General features: G+C 46.5%; 1 protein-coding gene across 1 annotated transcript; it reads left to right on the top strand.

Annotated features, from left to right (window-relative positions):
* Window positions 1-699: 699 nt before the first annotated feature.
* On the top strand, window positions 700-2145 carry FOXD3 (forkhead box D3; the record flags this gene model as incomplete). The annotated part of the gene is made up of 1 exon (XM_079777375.1): window positions 700-2145. One exon carries the CDS (start codon window positions 700-702, stop codon window positions 2143-2145), a length of 1446 nt encoding a protein of 481 aa, XP_079633501.1.
* Between the last annotated feature and the right edge of the window lie 19182 nt (window positions 2146-21327).

Here is a 21327-nt window from a genome sequence, read left to right as displayed (position 1 = left end):
TGCAGCCTAGGCTGAGGTCTCGGGGCAGGCCAGGGCGCCCTCGCTGCCCGCGGGATGCCGGCGCACCGTGCGGCGGGAGTTGCGCGTCCCTCGTCCCTTTGTTGACAATTCCCTGAACCAACTTGAGTTTGGCCGGCTCCGCCGTGGCCCTGACGTCACACGTGCTCACGTGGCCCCGCCTCCCGCTGGATCTTTAAGTAGAAAGTAATCTATCAGGCCAGTCCTTAAAACGGGACTTTCGACTACGGGGGCTTCGGTGTCCCTGCACCCCCCTCCCCTCGTTGCCCCGGTCTGCGCCCTCCCGAGCTGCTCGGCGCCCGACGTCCCGCGCCCGCCTGCACAGCTCCTGCACCCCACGCCCGGCCCAGAGGCCGAAGAAGGCTGGCGAAGTGAGGGGGCGCGGCGTGGAAAAGCCGCCGGGGCCGGGGCGCCTAGTACCGAGCGCCGGGGACAGCGGGAGTTTGCAGAGTGCGGCCGCGGCGGCCGGACGGCAGCGCCTTCGCCGCGCGATGCCGGGCCGCCGAGTGTGAGCCGAGCCGGGAGGGCCCCCGAGCCACAAACGCTCCCTTCTCCTCTCTCCCAGTACCCCCATCTTTCGGGGGGCGCCCAGATCCCTTTCCCTTGAGCTCGGCAGCAGCTCCTGACGGCCCCCATCGTCCGCCGCTTCTTTCCCGCAGCCGCCACCAACCCCGAGGAGGGATGACCCTCTCCGGCGGCGGCAGCGCCAGCGACATGTCCGGCCAGACGGTGCTGACGGCCGAGGACGTGGACATAGATGTGGTGGGCGAGGGCGACGACGGGCTGGAAGAGAAGGACAGCGACGCCGGCTGCGACAGCCCCGCGGGGCCGCCGGAGCTGCGCCTGGACGAGGCGGACGAGGTGACGCCGGCGGCACCCCACCATGGGCAGCCTCAGCCGCCGCACCAGCAGCCCCTGGCATTGCCCAAGGAGGCGGCCGGGGCCGGGGCCGGGGCCGGGGGCGAGGCGGGCGCGTCCGAGGCCGACGGCTGCAAGGGCGGCGTTGGCAGCGAGGAGGGCGGCGGGAACGGCGGCGGGCCCGGCTCAGGCGGCGCAGCGGCGGGCGGTCTGACCCCGAGCAAGCCCAAGAACAGCCTGGTGAAGCCGCCCTACTCCTACATCGCGCTCATCACCATGGCCATCCTGCAGAGCCCGCAGAAGAAGCTGACCCTGAGCGGCATCTGCGAGTTCATCAGCAACCGCTTCCCCTACTACCGGGAGAAGTTCCCCGCCTGGCAGAACAGCATCCGCCACAACCTCTCGCTCAACGACTGCTTCGTCAAGATCCCCCGCGAGCCGGGCAACCCGGGCAAGGGCAACTACTGGACCCTGGACCCGCAGTCCGAGGACATGTTCGACAACGGCAGCTTCCTGCGGCGCCGGAAACGCTTCAAGCGCCACCAGCAGGAGCACCTGCGCGAGCAGACTGCTCTCATGATGCAGAGCTTTGGCGCCTACAGCCTGGCGGCGGCGGCGGGCGCCGCGGGGCCGTACGGCCGCCCCTACGGCCTGCACCCGGCCGCCGCGGCGGGCGCCTACTCGCACCCGGCTGCTGCGGCGGCCGCAGCCGCAGCCGCGGCGCTCCAGTACCCCTACGCGCTGCCGCCGGTGGCACCCGTGCTGCCCCCCGCCGTGCCGCTCCTGCCCTCGGGCGAGCTGGGCCGCAAAGCGGCCGCCTTCGGCTCTCAGCTTGGCCCCAGCCTGCAGCTGCAGCTCAACAGCCTGGGCGCGGCCGCGGCCGCCGCAGGCACGGCTGGCGCCGCGGGCACCACCGCATCGCTCATCAAGTCCGAGCCGAGCGCACGGCCGTCGTTCAGCATTGAGAACATCATCGGCGGAGGCCCCGCGGCGCCCGGGGGCTCGGCGACGGGCGCTGGGGGTGCCGGGGTAACTGGGGGCACTGGAGGCGGTGGTGGCGGGGGCGCTGCTCAGTCCTTCCTGCGGCCGCCCGGAACGGTGCAGTCTGCAGCGCTCATGGCCACGCACCAGCCCCTATCGCTGAGCCGGACGACGGCCACCATCGCGCCCATCCTGAGCGTGCCGCTCTCTGGACAATTCCTGCAGCCCGCAGCCTCGGCCGCCGCCGCCGCTGCCGCCGCTGCCCAAGCCAAGTGGCCAGCGCAATAGGGACGCGAGGTTGCCGGGACGCGGGGCCCCGCGGTGGGCCCGGGCCGCGGCTGCACTTCCAGGCTGGGCGCCCCGCCCCGGTCCCGGCCCCCCCTGCCCAATCCCAGACTCTGCCTTTCCTCCGTTTCCTGCCCCCGACCCCTCAGCACCGACCTCCGCAGCCTCCACCCTCTTGTGCGCACCTAGGCTGGCGGACCAAACTCTCTGCGCGCGCCCGCCGGGAATAGCTTTCCGTACAGGTAAAACCCAAAACTTAATTTTCCAAAAAATGTACCCTGACGGCATCTGCTCTCAGTACCGTGGGGAAGGGAGGGAAGTTCTTTGTACATATTTGTATAAAAATTATTGACTTTCCTTTTGGGGTTTTTATTTTTTTAAGAAAAAAAAAACAAATTCAGTAGATTTAGAGCTCTGAACTTTCATTTTTTTTGAAGGTTCACTCTCCACAGTTTTATGTGAGAAAAATGTATAGAGACATTGGGAGATTTTAAATGTAAAAGAATTTTCAAAAGGCAAGAAGTGTCATTCTATTATAAAAGTCTGTTTATATATGAATGAATATATATGGTATTCTAAATGTTATTCCATCGTGTTGTACACAACTTTGTAAATAAATTTTTAAAACGCTCAGCCTAGTGTTTCATTTAGGTATCTGAGGTAAACGACGAGATTTAAAAATATTTGTATTTCATCCTTACCAGAAATTCGAGGAGTTTGCTAATTCATAATTGGTTGCAAGAAAAGTTTAATTGGACAAGGGAAAGAATATGCTAATTTAAATTGTAGTAATATTTTTCTTTTAGTTTTTACATAAAACCCGGATATGGGGCATGATCTTGTTCAAAGCAATCCATTAAATCTAAATGACCAGAAATGTCCATAGATAAAATAACCTGCTACTTAAAAAAAAAAGAAAAGAAAGAAAGAAAAACAAACCTTAGTCTCAACAATTAAATCTTTTAATTAAAAAAATACCAACATATTTTGCACAATGAAAATTTTTCAAATGCAAATCTTGGTCATTAATATTATCCTTTCAAACGGATTTAAATTCCAGACATAGCCCTCAGTTTAGCATTTAAATCTTTAGTTTCTGAAATTACTTATTTTCATTGCTCAAGTGGAAGTGGTAAATAAACCCAGTTGATTGTTTAAGTGTATGTTACCGAATTTTGAATTTTGCAGTGGAATTGTATTATATTAACCCGAGAGATAATACATAATTTTATTCTTAAATGTTTTCAAATAAGATACCTCTTTTCTATGGCAATCCACAACATAATTTCAATTTCTGAACCGTTTCTTTGGATGCCTCCCCTCCCTCCAACCCGCAGTTTTTCTGAAGGCCAAGGAACAGAGTGGCCTTAATATCCTTTTTAAAACAGGTGCACATCACCCCCTCCCCCCTTTCTTTTTCTTAAAAAAAATACGTATACTTAGTGTGAAATTCGAGATCATAGGGCAGGAATGTGAAGATGTCCTTCTAGATTTCCCCCCCCCCTAGATTATTTTAATGTGCATTCCTGCTGTTGCAACCTTAAAAGTATTAAGGTACAAATGAAACATCTAGACTCGGGAGGCCGGTTCCCACCACCACTACCATATCCTCGAACGGCATCAATTCTAATTATTTTGTAATTAATTTAGGTGTTACAATTACTTATGCGAAATCTCTTTTCAAAGCTGGAGCGGGTAGCCGTATTGTCAGCTCAGCCCTAGGTTCCTCCTGTTTGCAAAACACGACCACGATCCCTGCCGCTGGCGCCCACCTGGCCTCCTGGTCGCAGAGATGCCTCGGGGCTTCAGATCCGAGCCTTATTTCTCTGCAGACGGCGTGGACGGAGTCGCTTTGAAAGACCCTCACCAATACCGAATCTGTTTTCCTGGTCAATGGTAAACATTATTGTGTCTCAGTAAACATTCCTTCTGGATCAGGGTCCCAAAATAAAACAGCCTGCCGGGAGTGAAATAGTTCAACTTGGCAAACACGAACCTGATAACCGCCGCGGAGCCACGGTAACCTTCGAGGAGGAGAGATTATGGAGCACACGGTCTCCGGGCGGGTCCCTTCTAATCTCCTTTTACAAGGAAAACTAAACGGATCTAAATCTGTTTGTGTGTTGCAGCTATAAAAGTAACAAGTTGTTTCACAGTTGTGTCTGGCTAATCGGTTTTTACACAAACAGCAAATGGTACATGATTTGTGCAAACACACAGAGGTTATTTCTAAATATAGCTGACACTCCTGGGAAAAGGGAAAGGCAGGGCTTCTTGCATTCACTTTTAGCCTCAAGAAGCTGCTGATCCAAGGCTTCTAAATGACATTGGATAACAGGGGCCTCATTCCATCCCTGATCCTTTGTTACTTATAAAATTACTCGCTCATATTTCCGCGCATAGCAGCAATACCGGCCGAGCCTGCGCCCGCAGCTTGACACTCAGCCACAAGCCGCCGCTTAAGATCCGAAAGGCTTTTTCCAGCGATGCCTTGGCGGTGGGGTGTAAAGGAGAGAACCGCCGACAACTTCCAGCCTCTTAACCTTGAACTAGCTTAAAGATGGTCCCCTTCCTTTATTTCTTGGAGGGTAGGAGACTCAGATCCAAACCCCAAACCGGCAGTGGCTGTTTAAAGTCCTGGCAGATGTCTGGGAGATCCCTCTGAAACGCTCTTTTTGTTTTAAGCTGGTTAAACCACAAAGGTTTAGAACGGAAGGGAAAATGCAAATATATAATGAACGCTGGCATTGGGTGGGGGCGGGCTTGAAACTCATATTTGATGTGACCGAACCTGCGCTCCAGCGACGAAAGGCACTCAAATTCCCTCTTAAATTGAGATTTAAAGGCAACACTACTGACACCGCTTTTTATTCCACTTAGTGAGGTTTATTTGTAACAAAAGGGGGAAACGGGTTGATTTTTATGGGGAGGATTTTAGCTTTCGGCTACACATTGGTTTGCACTCCCTCCGACACTTATTTCTAGAAAGTCAATCCAGTTCCGAGGTCTAAGATCCTTTGAGCATCCCAAGGCGGAGTCCCTGAGTGCCCCCCCCTCCCCCACGCACGCAGTCCCTTGGGGAATGGAGAGTGGATCCAGAGGTCCAAGAAAATGCGAACAAGCAAAATGCATGCACGGGCTGTACAGGGCTCTCGCTGCAATGGCGCGCGTGGCCTGTAGGGGGAGACGAGCAGACGGAAAACTTCCCCATTTGTCTCCGAGGGTCCAGCCTCAGCCCTCGGAGGCCTCTCAGACTCGGAGCACGCTGACACCCTTGCTCATCTTCCGGGCCTGGGCCATCCAGGTCAAATATCAAAGAAGCCGTTTTCCTTGGCCTGTCTCCTAGAAGGGACAGAGTCCCGAAGGGGGTTCGTCCTGAAGATTGGGAAGCAATAAAATTTAGTGATGAGGAAACATTGACTCGGAAGCAATTAAGAGTTATATTTGAGGTTATTTATTTTACGTGGTTTATAGGAAGAGTCTTTGGCAGCAAGGGGAACAGGAACGGTTGATGTGTGTGTGTTTGGGTGTGGGGTCATTTTAACGTGGGTTCCTTCAAGAACTGTCCTGAGGAGAATGTGATCTGGAAAAAGAAAAAGCTAGATCCAGAGCCAGGTATCCACCCGACCATCCCCACCTGTATCTGTGATGGTGGCAAACTGCCGCATAAACTAGGGAGTGGACTCCTCCTCCCTGGGGGTTAGGAGGTTGGTGAGGAGGTTGGAAGGGCATTCTCAGAGTTTCCAGGCTGTGCCATGGGTCTATGTGTGTCTATTTCATGGGAGGGAATGACAGGAAGCAGGGGAATCAAAGAGGCCTTGCACAGGGGGTCCGGATCAGGGATTAGGCATTTCCTGACTGTGACCTTGGACACAATGCTTGGTTTCTTTCTCTTCGTTTCCTTGCCTCTACTATGAGAACGAGGAGTCTGCTTGCAGTTGGGGCTTGCAGAATTAGGCGAGTCGATATCAGTGGGAAATGTTTTATAAACTGGTAAGAGCTAAGGGCACTTGAGATTTTTGGTTTTGTTTTTATGGTTTCTGGGCAGAGAAACAACTCTGTTCAAACACCTGCAGCGATTGGCTTGGTTTTGAACAATGCCATTTTAGGTGTGAAAAGCGTGTTTTTCTAAGAGGTCGCAGGACTTAGTCTAGCCTCCTGCCTCGTGAACGGATGGAGCAGAAGAGGCTGGTCAGAGGGAGGTTTAAAACTCTCCTCCTCATCCTGAGACCTTCGACCACGCCCTAGGCCTGCGGTGCCACCCACCCTGAGCCTGCACCCCAGCTCCAGAGGCCTGGTGTATTTCTTTCTGGCTGAGCTGCCTGCTTTGCTGTTTGCCCCTTTGCTTCCACTATCAAGCAAGTGGGGAACCCCGAGCCCTCCGTTGATAGACTCCCATTAGCTCAAGAGGTGGCCTCGGGGAGAATTAAAGGTAGCCAGATCCCAAACCCACAGAAAAGACCACCCTCCCGTTGCCTCCCTCCAACAGTTGGCACAATTACACCCAGAGCCAACTTCTCTCTTAACCATCACCAGCCCCTCCCCGTGCCCTCGTAGGAATGCACAAGCCATTCTCTGCTCCCAGGGGCAAAACCGGCCACGGAGGGCTGGTGCGCAGAACAAAATTTGGAGTGCTGCCAAATAGTCAAGGAGTAAGAAAGCATTATCACCTTATTTTTCAAAGTAAGAATTAAATTAGTCCCCTCCCTCATTTTAATGTAAAACTCAGACCAAAAGCCCTTCTTTTCCTGATGATTTTGGGCTTAGGCACACTGCTCTGTCCCATTATGGGCAAGGTGGGGAGGGAGAGGCAACACCCTCATTCCTTGTCTGAGTCCTCTGGGGCCGAATTTTGGCGGCATCTTCAGAAAAACAGACCTAGAGAATACCCTCCCTCTTTTTTTTTTTTTTTTTTTACTTAGACCCAGAAGATTCCAAGACTTCCCCAAGGCCACTCAGCAGCCCTGGTGTGAACTATGGAAATATTCAAGAAAAATTGTTCTCTGCCCAGGAAGGATGTCCCACTTGGGGAAAGAGGAAAAAAGAGAACAGTGGGGCAGAGACTATTGGGAAGAGGGGGAAAAGAGAAGGAAAAAGACAACTAGAGGCGCTCTGGGCCAAGAGGGACTCAGCCCCGGGAAGGGCGAAGACCCAGCCTCTGTGCGGTCCCGCGGCCCCGGCTCCCGCTGCGCCCCAACCCACTGGCACCGCGCCGCTGGCCCAGCGCTGGGCGGTTCTGCTGGGACCGAGGGCGCGATTCCGTTCTGGCATCGCGATTTGGGAGGGGAAGAAAGAAGGCGGGAACTCCAGGCCCCAAGCTCCCCTCGCCTGGCCGGTCACCCGCCCCCGCCACAGCGGTGGGGCGTCTCAAGTCGGTCCCCACGGGCCACCCCTCCCCACCCCTCCCACACCGGGTCGCAGTAGCACGAGCCACGAGCGCTCCGCCTACGGGACTCCAGATCCCCCGCCTAGAGGGAGAGAAGGGGGAAGAGAATTTGAATTAATCAGGGAGGAAGCCCATCCCTAAAAGGCACCCACTGCGGGGGCGGGGGGGGGGGCAGCCGGGGCGCGGTGGGGACGCTCCTCCACGCCCCACGCAGCTGCACCCCACTTGTCTAGGGAAGCTCGGGACACGAAACCAGTCCCCGCGTTGTGAACCTGCGGTCGCCGGGAGCCAGGACAAGTTTACTGCACCCTAGTTAAGGCCACGTCCCTGACGAGTCTTAAGAGGGTTGTGAGGACTTTGGAGACCCGACCGAGGTGGCGGCCGGTTAGGGGTGTCCCCACGCCGGGCCTGTTCGCCCGGCCGCCTGTGCGCGGGAAGGTGTCCTCTAGGCCATGCCCGCCGCGGCCCTCCCACTTCGGCGGTCTCGGCGTTGGCAATGCTTCCTCCTGGGACCCGGCAACAAGAGCTGCTTGCAGTGCAAGTCTTACTGAAGAGGGGAGCTTTGGTAAGCTCCCCCGTCCTCCCTGCCACTCTCCTCTCCACAGATGGTAAGCAAGACTCCGTTTTCTCCAGAAGATCAACAACACGTTTTGCTGTTTCCTCTTTTTCCCCGCAAGGGGAGAGTGCCGGGGATCGAAGGGAGCTTTGCTGTCAGCACCAGAGCAATCCTAAACCCTGAATTTTCTCTTTGCTATCAAGCTCCACTTGGGAGGCAGCACCTCCTCCAGGAAGCCTTCCTGGGCTTCCCAGCTCAGGTTAGTTGCTCCTCCTTGCTGTGCACAAAGGGGGTGATCGAAATTATTTGCCTATTAAGTAACAAAGTAGAACCATGGGGGTGGGGATGAATAATCTTGAAGGCTGTTAATTGAGTCAATCAAATCTTTCTCAAGAGTTTGAGGTCTGTTTTCTTCCCAATCCTTTTCCTCAGTCCCTTTAGAGAGTAAGGGAGAGGAAGAGAGAAACATCAATGATTAGAGAAAATCATTGATTGGCTGTCTCCTGCACACCCCCGACTGGGGATCGAGTCAAAAACCCAGGCATGTGCCCTGACCTCTTGATTCATGAGTCTTCCCTCAACCACTGAGCCACACGGGCGGGGCTTTAGTCCCTTTCTTTATAATAAATACTTTTTTAAAAAAATATATATTTTATTGATTTTTTACAGAGAGGAAGGGAGAGGGATAGAGAATTAGAAACATTGAAGAGAAACATCGATCAGCTGCCTCCTGCACGCCCCCTACTGGGGATGTGCCCACAACCAAGGTACATGCCATTGACTGGAATGGAACCTGGGACCCTTCAGTCCGAAGGCCGATGCTCTATCCACTGAGCCAAACCAGCTAGGGCTATAATAAATACTTTTGCTGTTGTTATTGTTAATCTTCACTAGAGGATATTTTCTCCATTGATTTTCAGAGAGAGTGAAAGGAGGAGAGAGATACAGAAACATCAATGTGAGATACGTCAACTGGTTGCATGTCCCTAGCCACCAGGGATAGGCCTGCAATCGAAGTACATGCCCTTGACCAGAATTCAACCCAAGACCCTTCAGTCCACTGGCCAAGACTCTATCCACCTAGCCAAACCAGCTAGGGCTATAATAAATGCTTTTATAAACTCCATTTTGAAAGTATTTCTCTCTCTCTCTTTCTCTCTCTCTCTCTCTCTCTCTCTCTCTCTCTCTCTCTCTCTGGAAGGAGCATTTGAGATCTTGCTTCCCAGCAATTGTCAGTTTGGGTTCAAATAAACTCACAAAAATTAAGAAAGAAAGAAAGAAAGAAAGAAAGAAAGAAAGAAAGAAAGAAAGAAAGAAAGAAAGAAAAGCATTTATTAGAAATCTAAAAGTATAAGGCACATTAACGTTCATAATATAATGGGATTTTCTGGAATGTTTTCTCTGCCATTGTGAAATTAGTTGAAAACTCCTCCTAAACTAAAATACCAGCAATAAGTTCCACCTCTCACCTAATGGAGAAACCCTTTAGAGTACCTTCTTCAGCCAGCTTCTGCTTCCATTTTTCCAGAAGAAGAGGAATCACTTCCTCACAAAACGATCCATTACACTGAGGGCAGCCTTTCTTTTATAGGACCCTTTTCCTTCCTTAGCAAAGTATAGAGAATTTAAGAGTCATTTGCTTAGATTTTAATATTAAAGATGATCATATTATCAGGTGTTGAGTTTCTTTATCTGGAAACACAAAGAATTCACTGTGGTTTGGCTTCTACATTAAAACTACTGTTGGTGGGGCCCTGGCTAGGTAGCTGAGTTGGTTAGAGCATCATCCTGATACACCAAGGTTGTAAGTTCGATCCCCAGTCAGGGCACATACAAGAAGCAATCAATGAATGCATAAATAAGTGGAACAACAAATAGATGTTTCTCTCTCTCTCTCTAAAAAAAAAAATAAAAATCAATAAATAAATTGTTTTGTTTTGTTTTAAAAAACTACTGTTGGTGGGGCGGGGGGGGGGGGGGCGGAGAACTGAGCAAAAGTTAAAGCTTTTAAAAAGGATCATGATTCTGTATTAAGTCAGCATTTTCCAGGACAGTCGATGGGCCTTGCTCTGATACTCACTTGGAGAGCCGTCCCCTAGGGCTGGGCTCAGACTATACTGGTGGTAAAAGTCCTGTGGAATGGTGGTTAGTCTCTCATGTTCTTTTTTTTTTTTTTTAAACCAGAAAAAAAGCATTTTTAAGAAGTTAAACAAAGCATTTCTCTTTCATTGCTATAACCATTGACATAAAAGTTACCTCTTCTCTGTTAATCATCCAAATCATTCACCATATGAAATTAGGAACTTAGATGTCTTCTCTGGGAAATATTCATGTAGATTCTACTATTTCATATAGAGAAGAAGAAAAGAGAAGGGAACCCAGATTATTTGGCCACTGCCCTCCAATTGGGATTAAGATAGTTAAGCTCTGTAGTGTATACACTTAATGTATTTATTAATTTTTATGTATTGATTTTTAGAGAAAGTGGAAGGGAGGAAAGAGAGAGAGAAAGAAACATTAGTTTGTTGTTCCACTTATTTATGCATTCATTGGTTGATTCTTACATGTATTCTGACTGGAGATCAAACCTGCAACCTTGGCGTATCAGGACCATTTGTTAGAGCAGGGCTCTGTATTTTTTATTTTTATTTTTTACTTTTATTTTTTGCAAATTTATATCTAGTTTGTGTGGTCCCTATTGATTTAGTCTTTTGTGTAGCCCAGTTAGCTTCTCTGCCATTGTTACAGATCAGACCAGTAAACCATCTTTCAAATTCTACCATCTTGCAAATGTAAATGTTGGTTACAAGAGCAAGGTGGTATCAAGATCAGCACAAATTAATCACAACCACTGTGAAGCATCTGCTTTATTGATGGTATTTCAGCAGCGTCACTTTTCCACATACATCAGGAACTATGACTGTATGATAAAGTCGATCTTGTTGCTGGGGGAATTGAGTGCAAGAGTTAATAGATTGGATTAAAAGACAAGACTAATTCCTAGTCCTAGTCTTGACATTGAACTTGGAAATATCTGATGGACTCTATATTTGCCCACTTAAAAACCACTACTAAAAATTTAGCTGTGAGAAAAAGAGGACAGAGAGGAATTATAGTATTATAACTATCATTTCAAAATTTTAGCCAACAGATCTTTTTGAGTAACTGTTTAAAAGTTTAGAGATTTTTAAAACCTTAATTTTACCTTTGTCTTGATTTAAGATCTCTACTCTTCCAAGATATCTGTCATTCAGACCTCCAGCACTTTGATGACTCCTTTACTCTGATATTGCTAGTTTATATTACAGTTCAAGGTAGGAGACTGAATCACCCCCTCTACCACCACCACCCATGGGTTCCATGGGTAACTTGAAGAAGCCCCACAGGAGACTGTTGGTGAATCAATCCATCCTCCACTTTGGGAACCATTGCTCTGGTACAGGATATTAAATATACATACTTAATGGATTATATTTATTTATCTATTGCTTTAAAATATTCTTACATAAGTGACACAAAGTGTGAGAAAAAAAACTTTATTGTTACAAAAGCTGAAAACTTACTGTGTTTTCAAAAATGATTTGTTTGCTAGAGAGGGTTTATAATTTGAGACTAGAATGATATTCTGGAAAGAGTATGGGCTTTGGATATGATCATCCTAGGGTCAAATCTTCTTTCTACCATTTCTTAACTGTGAACTTGATCAAAGTTATTTGGTCTCTCCGAATCTCAGTCTTCTTCATTATAAAATGGGGAATGTAATATAAATTACTAATGATAATGTATTTGGAGTACTCAAAAATGGTGACCATTATTGCTTTACAGTTTTGCTGATTTTATAGCAGTCATATTTTCATGAAGCTACCTTTATTTTTTCTCTGATATATACCAATAGTTGTCACATTTCATATTTAAAAATGAAGTTGCTGAGACCACTGTTCCTTCCATCTGTTTGAGCTAGGTATCATTTTTGTGTTCTCAGAACTTAACAAATGTGAAACAATTTACTCTGTAGTGCCACTTGGTAAATCATTTTTTCACTTCCAGGGCATTTTTCAGTCTTAGGGATGAGAGATCTTGACAATAGTCATTAAAGATATGATGGCACTTTCACAAGAACAAGGACATGTGCCTTATGTCTTTGCTGAGCTCTGGTCTAGGTGGACTACTTCTAACATTTTTCTAGATCTACACTAAGATTTCACTAGAAGTTGCTACCTGCCTAGATCGGATCTGATTAGGCAAATACATCATTCTGAACTTTCGAAGACCACCTCGGTTATACTATCAGCTTAATGGGAGGATGTGATGTTGTATAGTTAAAAGACGATGGGAATGAAGTCAGCCCATTGGGGTTTGCTGCCTGGTGACAAGTGGCTGAGTCACTTGAAACTGTAAACCTCAGATCATGTTAATCTAGTGGAGACATTAAAATGTCTGTTTAGTTTACTCAAATTAAACCAAACGAGAGAGAGAGAGAGAGAGAGAGAGAGAGAGAGAGAGAGAGAGAGTTAATGAATGAATGACCATTTAAATGTTAAGTTGCCCTGAGTTCTATTCAATGGCCATGAGACACAGGGAAATGAAATAAGGGTGGTATGAAGTTAGATTTTTCACAGTTAATCTCAGTTCTTTTATGCCTTTTACAGTGTGAACATCTTGCTATAGAAAATGGGATGAGCCCTGAGCATTGTGGCTCAGTTGGTTGGAGCATCATCTCTTGCACCAAGAGGTTGTGGCTTCAATTCCTGGTCAGGGCACATACCTAGGTTGCAGGTTTGATCCTGGTTGAAGCATGTTTGGGAGGCAGCCAGAATTTGAAATTAGGCAATCTCATATCCACTCCTGTGCTCTTAACCACTCCCTTATACTGCCTCTTGTTAGGCTTGTAAGTAGTTAATTCATAACCCTTTTCTTATCCATCTAAATTTGGAATTCTTTAAAATCAGTTTTAAAAAAGAAAGAAAGAAAAAGAAAATGGTATGGGATCTCAGTGTTTAAACATATCACCCTCATTTTTTGTACAACATGGTGCCTAAGTGCAAGCCAACAATTATATTGAGAGCTCAACCAAAGAGGCATCGACCTGTTCCAACAATGGAGAAAAAACTGGCTATTAGATTAAGGAAGAGATCATATGTGTATTGTAAGGGCTAATTTAAGGGATTTTGTGACTAACTTTTATTGTTTGAGTTTTTTACCTGATTTCAGAGAAGAAGGGAGAGGGAGAGAGAGATTGAAGCATCCATGATGAGAATCATTGATCGACTGCCTCCTGCACGCCCCTACTGGGGATTGAGCCTATAACCCAGTCATGTGCCTTTGACTGGAATTGAACCCAGGACCCTTCAGTCCCCAGGCCAACACTCTATCCAATGAGCCAAACCAGCCAGGGCTTATATGTTAACTTTAGAATCTAACGGCTGCACGAAATGCAATTTCCATTGTAATTTCTGCCTTACCAAGGTTGTTCTTGGAATGAAATAATATATGTTAAAGTGCTTTGCAAAAATTCATGGTGTTATAAAATGTAAAATGTTTCTGTCTTGTGGACAAACAAATTTAAATTGTTTCTTTCTGAGTTTTCACACCAAAAGTGAATTGTAGCTGAAAACAGAACAACAATCACATCAGTAATAATGATAGGAGCTAAGAAGATTAACTGACCACTTACCATGGGTCAGGAAAGGTGTTTAGTTCTTTAAGTGGATTATCTCTATCAGATTCTGCTTTGGGAAATGTTCTTCCTCTTAGATTTCTACCCTCCAGGCCCTCCTAGGGGTATGCCAGTTTCAAATATTATATACACTTTCTGAGAAGCCTTCGCATTATTTGTGTGTGTTTATCTGTGTGTTTGTGTGTACTCATCATTTTTTTCTTCTTATACAGCTGAATTTAATAGCTAAGAAGTGCTAGGTGAGAAAATACTTATTTCCTACCCAACATGTTTCCATGGGGAGAAATTGTCATTAGAGGACATGTGAGCCTTTCTCTCCTACTCCTTCCTCCCCTGAGGGAGGGAGGATGGTATATCTGGCTGGTGAGTTTGTAGAGGAAACCGGGAGGGCATTTGTACATCAGCCACTCCTGCAAGTCTTGGACCTGCCTCCTTGCAGAGCGGATGCATTGATTTTCAGCCGCTGGCATGCCATGGCCTTAGAATGTGCTCTGTGCTGTGGTTGACGTCGGCAACTGCTTTTTGCTGCCTGTGACTGGTAGGTAAGTCCCAGTAATTCAGCAACTATTAGCAAGTCCACTTGGTTGTACATTATTTATTATAGCTTTCATTAGAAATAGAGCTAATATGTCTTATCTCTCCTTCTCAATTGGTTTTAAATTTAGAAGGGAAAGAAAAGGCTTATGAATTAAACTACTTACAAGCCTAACAAGAGGCAATAAGGTAAGGGAGTGGTTAAGAGCACAGGAGTGGAAATGAGATAGCCTAATTCCAAGTTCTGGCTCCGTCCCTTATCAGCTATGTTACCTTGTTCAAGTTACTTAAACTCTTTGTTTTAGTTACCTAATCTGTAAAATGGGGGCAATAATAGTACCTACCCTCATAGAGCTGGTGAGAGGATTAGATGAGTTAATAAATGTAAAGTGTCTATAGTAGTTTTGGGTATAGAATAAGCATTCAGCAAATGTTAGCTTTTTGTATTATTGTATTAATACTAACCATTCAAGGATGCGGCCTAAATATTTGCAAATAATTTGCAAATTCAGCTCCCAATTTCCCTCCTTAAAAATGTTGATTCACTGATTATGAGCACGGAGGCTTTCTACTTTGCTCTGAACTGAGTAATTCAGTCTTTTTTCTCCCTTTTACTCTACTTGCTATAATCTGCAGGAATGAGACTCACAGTGACATTCCTTGGGGATACTTTTAAGCTTCTTCCAGGAGGATTTTAGGCCAATCCACTGGGATCATTCTTATTTAAGAGTCCCATAGTACTTTGCCTGTCCGATACAATTTAACAATTAAATGTGTGCTGTCATATGTAATGGGTGCTGAATAGGGCAGATTAAAAAAAAAAAAAGGCAAAATCATAGAATCACCTGAAGGGCTCTTCTTAGGGTGTAAATATGTTACTGTAATATTTGAGGGAGAGTGTTTAACATTTTATTATGGAAATTTTCCTACAGGACACAGACAAAGGGTGATGAAGGTCTGGGGTGGGCTAGAGGAGGCCAATGGGGGGAAAAAGGGAACATATATAATACTTTCAACGATAAAGATTTTTTTTTTAAAAAAAGAACATATATGCTTAGCCCATGGATACAGACAATAGTGTGATGAGGGCCAAGAGGGGGAAGGGCTGGGTGAAAGTGGGCAAGGGGACAGGGGGAAATGAGAGACATCTGCATTAGTGTCAATGATAAAAATTTTAAATAACAAATAAAATAAAAAGACAAAGAAAAATTTATATAGAAAAGTTGAAAGAATTTTGCAACAAGCACTTGTATACTCATCATTCTACCATTAACATTTTAATATTAGAGGCCCAGTGCACAAAATTCATGCATGGGGTGGGGGGAAGGTTGTCCCTCAGCCCGGCCTGCACCTCTTGCAATCCGGGACCCCTTTGGGGGATATCCAACTGCTGGTTTAGGCCCAACCCCTGCAGTCGGACATCTGGCAGTCGGATATTCCTCTCACAATCTGGGACCCCTCGCTCCTAACCGTTCGCCACTCACCCCTAACCGCCCACCTGCTAGCTCCTTACCGCCTGCCTGCTCTCTCCTTACCACTTGGCTTGCCACTCCTTAGCACTGCCATGAAGGCAGGAGAGGCTCCCACCACCGCCACTGCACTTGCTAGCCATGAGCCTGGCTTCTGGCTGAGCAGCGCTCCTTCTGTGGGAGTGCACTGACCACCAGGGGGCAGCTCCTGTGCTGAACATCTGCCCCCTGGTGGTCAGTGCGCATCATAGCAACCGGTCGTTCCAGTCATTCTGGTCGTTCTGCCATTCTGGTAGCTTAGGCTTTTATATATATAGATACCTGCTTTATCACATAATTGGTCCAGCTATCCATCCTTTGCTCTATCCATCAGTTTATTTTACTTCTCTGATGCGTTTCAAAGTCTAGTGTTGAAATAATCTTTGGAAATGCCAACCTTTGATTTTTTTCCTTGGAATTTCCTGCAACTCCTTGATTTCCTCTCGGAGAAGTAGAAACAGTGCATGGTGAGCAGGGTCTGGAGCCTGAACACCTGGGCTTGAAACCCAGCCCTCCCACTTACTGGCTATGTGACCTGTGTAATCTTGCTATTACTTAGTGTCCTCATTTCTAACAAGAGGATAATAATAGTACCCACCTCGTGAAGTTGTTGTGGAAATACATGTAAAGTGGTTAAAACAGTGCTTGGCCAGCAAACACCTGTACTTGTAAAGTATTAACTTGTGTTAGACAGTTGATACCTATTAACTCATTTAATTCTCACCAAAACACCACGAGGTACCATTATTATAAAATACTAGAGGCCTGGTGCATGGATTCATGCACTGGTGGGGTCCCTCAGCCTCACCTGTGGGGATCGGGCCAAAACCGGCTCTCTGACATCTCCGGAGGGGTCCCGGATTGCGAGAGGGCTCAGGCCAGGCTGAGGGACCCCACAGGTGCATAATTGGGGCCAGGGATAGATTGCAGGAGGGCTCCAGGGCGTGTCCGGCCTGTCTCACCCAGTCCCAATCAGCTGGGCCCCAGCAGCAAGCTAACATACAAGTCAGAACATCTGTTTCCTGGTGGTCAGTGAATGTCATAGCGACTGGTCAAATGGTTGAATGGTCAGACACTTAGCATATTAGGCTTTTATTATATAAGATAATGAATATTAGCTATTATATTTGGTATAGCAGAAATCATAGAGAAATAAAGTCTCTGCTTAGTTTTTGAGTTTTTAAAAGAGACATTATGAAGTTCATGGCAAAAAGATTACTTTAGGAAGGGAAGCTTTTTGAAAGAAACACTGGGCTCTTTGCCTATCAAAAAGCCTAAGTGGTGGGGGGAAAGTTGATGTCATTTACCAGTTGGTTTTAGAACAAAAGATAAAGAGTCTCACCTGCCCAAATTATGTAAAATCTCCTAGGTTCTGGTAGGGGAAATGAAAAGAAACCAGGGAGAAGATGATGAGGGTATCTGGGGCCTGCCCTTAGTCAGGCTGATTCCCAGAGTTGGGATAAATGTCCCTCTGGATAGTTTTGGGGATTTGAAAGCAGAGGAGACTTGTGCTTTCTGTGAAATTTTTTGGGTTCTTCAATGCCATCTTTCTCTCTTTTTTTGTTTTGTTAATTCCACCCCTCTCTCCCATTCAAACCAGGATTTGTCATCCCACTGCCTCAAGAAAGAGAGATCATAAGAAACAAAATAAGTTACATTGTTGGCTTTTGAGCCCCAAAACCGAAGGCATGGCAAAACAGAACAAAACAAAGATCACGTTTAGATGAGTACAGTTGTTTCTGGTTCCAGAGAAGATACAAATATTCTGGACTGGGAGAGAGGGACAGTCCCGGGTAAACCGGGACAGTTGCTCAACCTACTTGGGGTTCTTCTGTTCCTAGTTATGCTTGATGTTTACAAAAGACATTATTATTAGGGTATACTGAGGACGCTGATTCAGTATTCTACTAATAAAGGCAAGGTTTGGCAATATTTCAGTATTCTGATTATAGATGACATAGTAGATAGCTGGAACTCCCCACATTTTTTAGGAGGGATGCTTTATTTGTGCATTCCTGACTTGAATTAGCTGTAAATTTTCAATTGCTTCTATTTCTGTTTTGTTGTTTAATTTAAAATCATTGTTCTAAGCACTTTACACGAATAAGCTATATAAAAGAAATTCAGACATATTATTTTCTAATTGTTTGTGTATAACCATTGTAACCACAGAACCAGCTCAAAACGGCCCTCTCCTGTGTGACAAAGTGCTGAGTTGTTTTGCAGGGACAGCAGACCAGGACCACGAGCCTTGCAGCCAAAGCATGCGCAGAGGAGAGAAGTTCAGCCTTTGGCTGCCCAGGAATCAAAATCACACCCCACTACCCCCCTCTGCAATGGAACCAAAGAACCAGGGCATAATGGGACAGCACACTTTCAGAAGCCCAGGGGTCTGTTGTCCAGGAAGTTTCAGTGTTGACACGCCTTTCCCATAAATGGCCAAGTTCCCCCAATTAAAACGTGCCCCACTAGCACTTCTGCACACCTGTTTCCCCAGCCCCTTAAAAACTCTTAACCTAGCCCAGTGAGCAAGATAGATTTGGGGCACCATTAGGTCTCCCATCTTCTCCATTGGTGCCTTCACATTTGGAATTTTGGCTGTTCAAAGTCTCAGGCACACGAACTTGGGTTTTGGTAACACTGTTTATTTACCACAGGAAATTGAAAATCACTGTAATAAGTATAAGCAGTAAGGAGGTGTAGTGAAGGGCACAGGCTCAGAAGCCAGACTATTTGGGTTTGAATCCTAGCCTTGCCCCTTACTAGCTGTGTGATATTGGACCCGTTCCACTTTTTCATCTGCAAAATGGGAATTGAAGAAGTACTCACCTAATAAAGTGGTGTTGAGGATGAAATTAGTTAATGCGTGTGAAGTGCTTATAAAAGTTCCTGGCATATAGAAGACATTCAAGAATTGAAAATGAACAACATAAACTGATGAACAAAAATAGATCCAGAGACAGAGAAGCATCGATCAGACCGTCAAACCTCAGAGGGAAGGCAGGGGAGGGTGGGGGTAAGGAGGAAAGACCAACCAAAGGACTTGTATGCATGCATATAAGCCTAACAATGGACACAGACAACAGGGGGGTGAGGGCATGAGTGGGGGAGTGGGGGGAGTAATGGGGGATAAGGGCACATATGTAACACCTTAATCAATAAAGAAATTAAAAAAAAAAAGAATTATTAGGTGCTCTGGCTTGGTAGCTCAGTTGGTTAGGGCGTCATCCCGATATGCTAAGTTTTCGGGTTTGATCCCCGATCAGGGCACATACAAGAAGTAATCAATGAATGCATAAATAAGTGGAACAACAAATCAACGTTTGGCTCTCTTCTCTCTCTCTTGTCTTTCTCTCCCTTACTCTCTTGTTCTAAAAAAAATCAATAAATGAATAAAAAAAAACATAAGGTGATTTGCAAGCTTTTGCCTTTCTAACTTAAGAGTTTATCCATAGTTCATTTTTTCCCCCCCAGAATTAAGATTTCACTAAGGGTTGGGAAGGCAGATGAAAATGTTTTCTGAGATAACACATTATTTCCCCACCCTAACTTTTTCCCCCTACCCTATTTTTATTTTTTCAGTTTTTTTGTTTTCTCCCCCTACCCTAATCTTTAATAAGGTTGTGTTATGGACTGAATTGTGTCTCCCCAAAATTCATATGTTAAAGTCCTATCTCCGTCCCTCAGACTGACTACTTGGAGACAGGGTCTTTAGGAGATTAGTGAGGTCATAGGATAGGGCACTAATCCAATAGGACCAGTGACCTTATAAGAAGAGATTGACAGTGATTCAACAGAAATTCATAACCCCCGTCTTATGCATGGAGAAAAGGTCATCTGAGGACACAGAAGGTGGCCATCTACAAGCCAGGAAGAAACTTCTCACCAGGAACAGACCCTGCTGGACCTTGATCTGGGACTTCTGGCCTCCAGTACTGTGAGGAAATACATTTCTGTTGTTTAAGCTACCCAGCCTGTGGTATCTCTATTATAAAAGCCCCATGGTCGTAACACTGTAACAGCCAAATGCCAAAAGGCACCTGCTGAACGTTATATGATTTCTTCATGGGAACAAGTAAGTGTTGCTCTGTTCAATTCTCATCTTCCAACGAAGGTCAATTTAAGTGCTCCTGAGAAGGAAAGGTTAGGGCAGGAAACTATTCTTATCTTCATCCACAACTGTCTTCAAGGTGGGCGGGGCTGCATGCGTGGCCAGGCACCGGCGGGTGGGCGGGGACTTGACGCTGGGTCTCAGGTCGAGCAGGGTCTGGGTCCCCTGCGATTTTGCCCGGTGGGCCTCTAGTTTTGTGATAACAACCTGAGCAAACTAAGACAGATTATTAATTAATGAGTACCAAAAACTGAGGAAAGCTCTTAGAGTTGCCTTCATTTGCCAAAGAATGGGCAGGCACAGTCACCCAAGTTTTCTTATCCCATCACTCCCTACACAAAGGTACCTGATGACTAAACAGAGTGGTGAAGTAGAAAAAAGACCTGACTTCTTGGCCCAGCCCTGCTCCTCATTAACTGAGTGACTTGGGACAAGTCTTTATACCTCTCCATGCCTCAGTTTTCTCCTCAGTATAAAATGAGGTGTGGGAGATGAATATATTTATTCTGTACTAGGGGCATGGTGCACGAAATTTGTGCACTGGGGAGGGGTTCCCTCAGCCCAGCCTGCCCCCTCTCACATACTGGGAGCCCTCAGGGGATGTCTTACTGATGGCTTAGGCCCACTCCCCATCACCCCACTGCTGTAGCCACTGCCAGTCACCGAAGCCGCCAAGGTATTTTCATCAACATGGACTCCAGTCCCTTCACCATGAAAAAATGACAACTTTCTTTAGACATTTTCAAGATGTGTTTTTCATAGGATATGACATTTCTTTCTTTATTTTTCTTTTTATCCTCACCTGAGGATATGTTTCCATTGATTTTTTTCCCCCTTCTCTCCGATCCCATGCTCGGCCCCTCCCTAAGCCTAAAGCCTCCGCCCAATGGCCAGCTGGGAATGACCTGGGTGCAGAGGAGGTTCCTGGGACACAGGTGTGTATGCAAATTAACTGCCAGCTTTGTTGGGTTAATTTGCATACTTACTCTGATTGGCTGTGGGTGTAGCAGAGGTACGATCAATTTACATGTTTCTCTATTATTAGGTAAGATAATTGAGTTACTTGTTGAATCAATGACAAGGCTGGGATGAAGGAGAAGCAGCAATATAGAGCAGAGACCAAGAGCTTAAAAGACAAAGTAGTTGGAATCAGAAGCAACTGCCATGGAAATAAGCCCCTAGGTCTTTTCAGAGACGTTGGGAAGGGCGTTGGATTTTCCACAGGAGGTGGAGTGGGAGTTTGAGTCAATTTCAATAAGTCTTAAGAAGCAGGGAGATCTTGGCTGACACTTGGATTATGAAGAGATTTTTTTTTAAAGTCTTTATTGTGAAAAATATTGCATATGCCCCTCTCTTTCCCCCATTGACCCTTTCTAGCCCACCCCCTCCACCCCAGGCCTTCACAATATGCAT

The sequence above is a fragment of the Cnephaeus nilssonii genome, assembly GCF_951640355.1.
Source record: "Cnephaeus nilssonii genome assembly, chromosome: 7".
In the NCBI taxonomy this organism is placed as follows: Eukaryota; Metazoa; Chordata; class Mammalia; order Chiroptera; family Vespertilionidae; genus Cnephaeus; species Cnephaeus nilssonii.
This window is presented reverse-complemented; position numbering and strand designations above follow the sequence as displayed.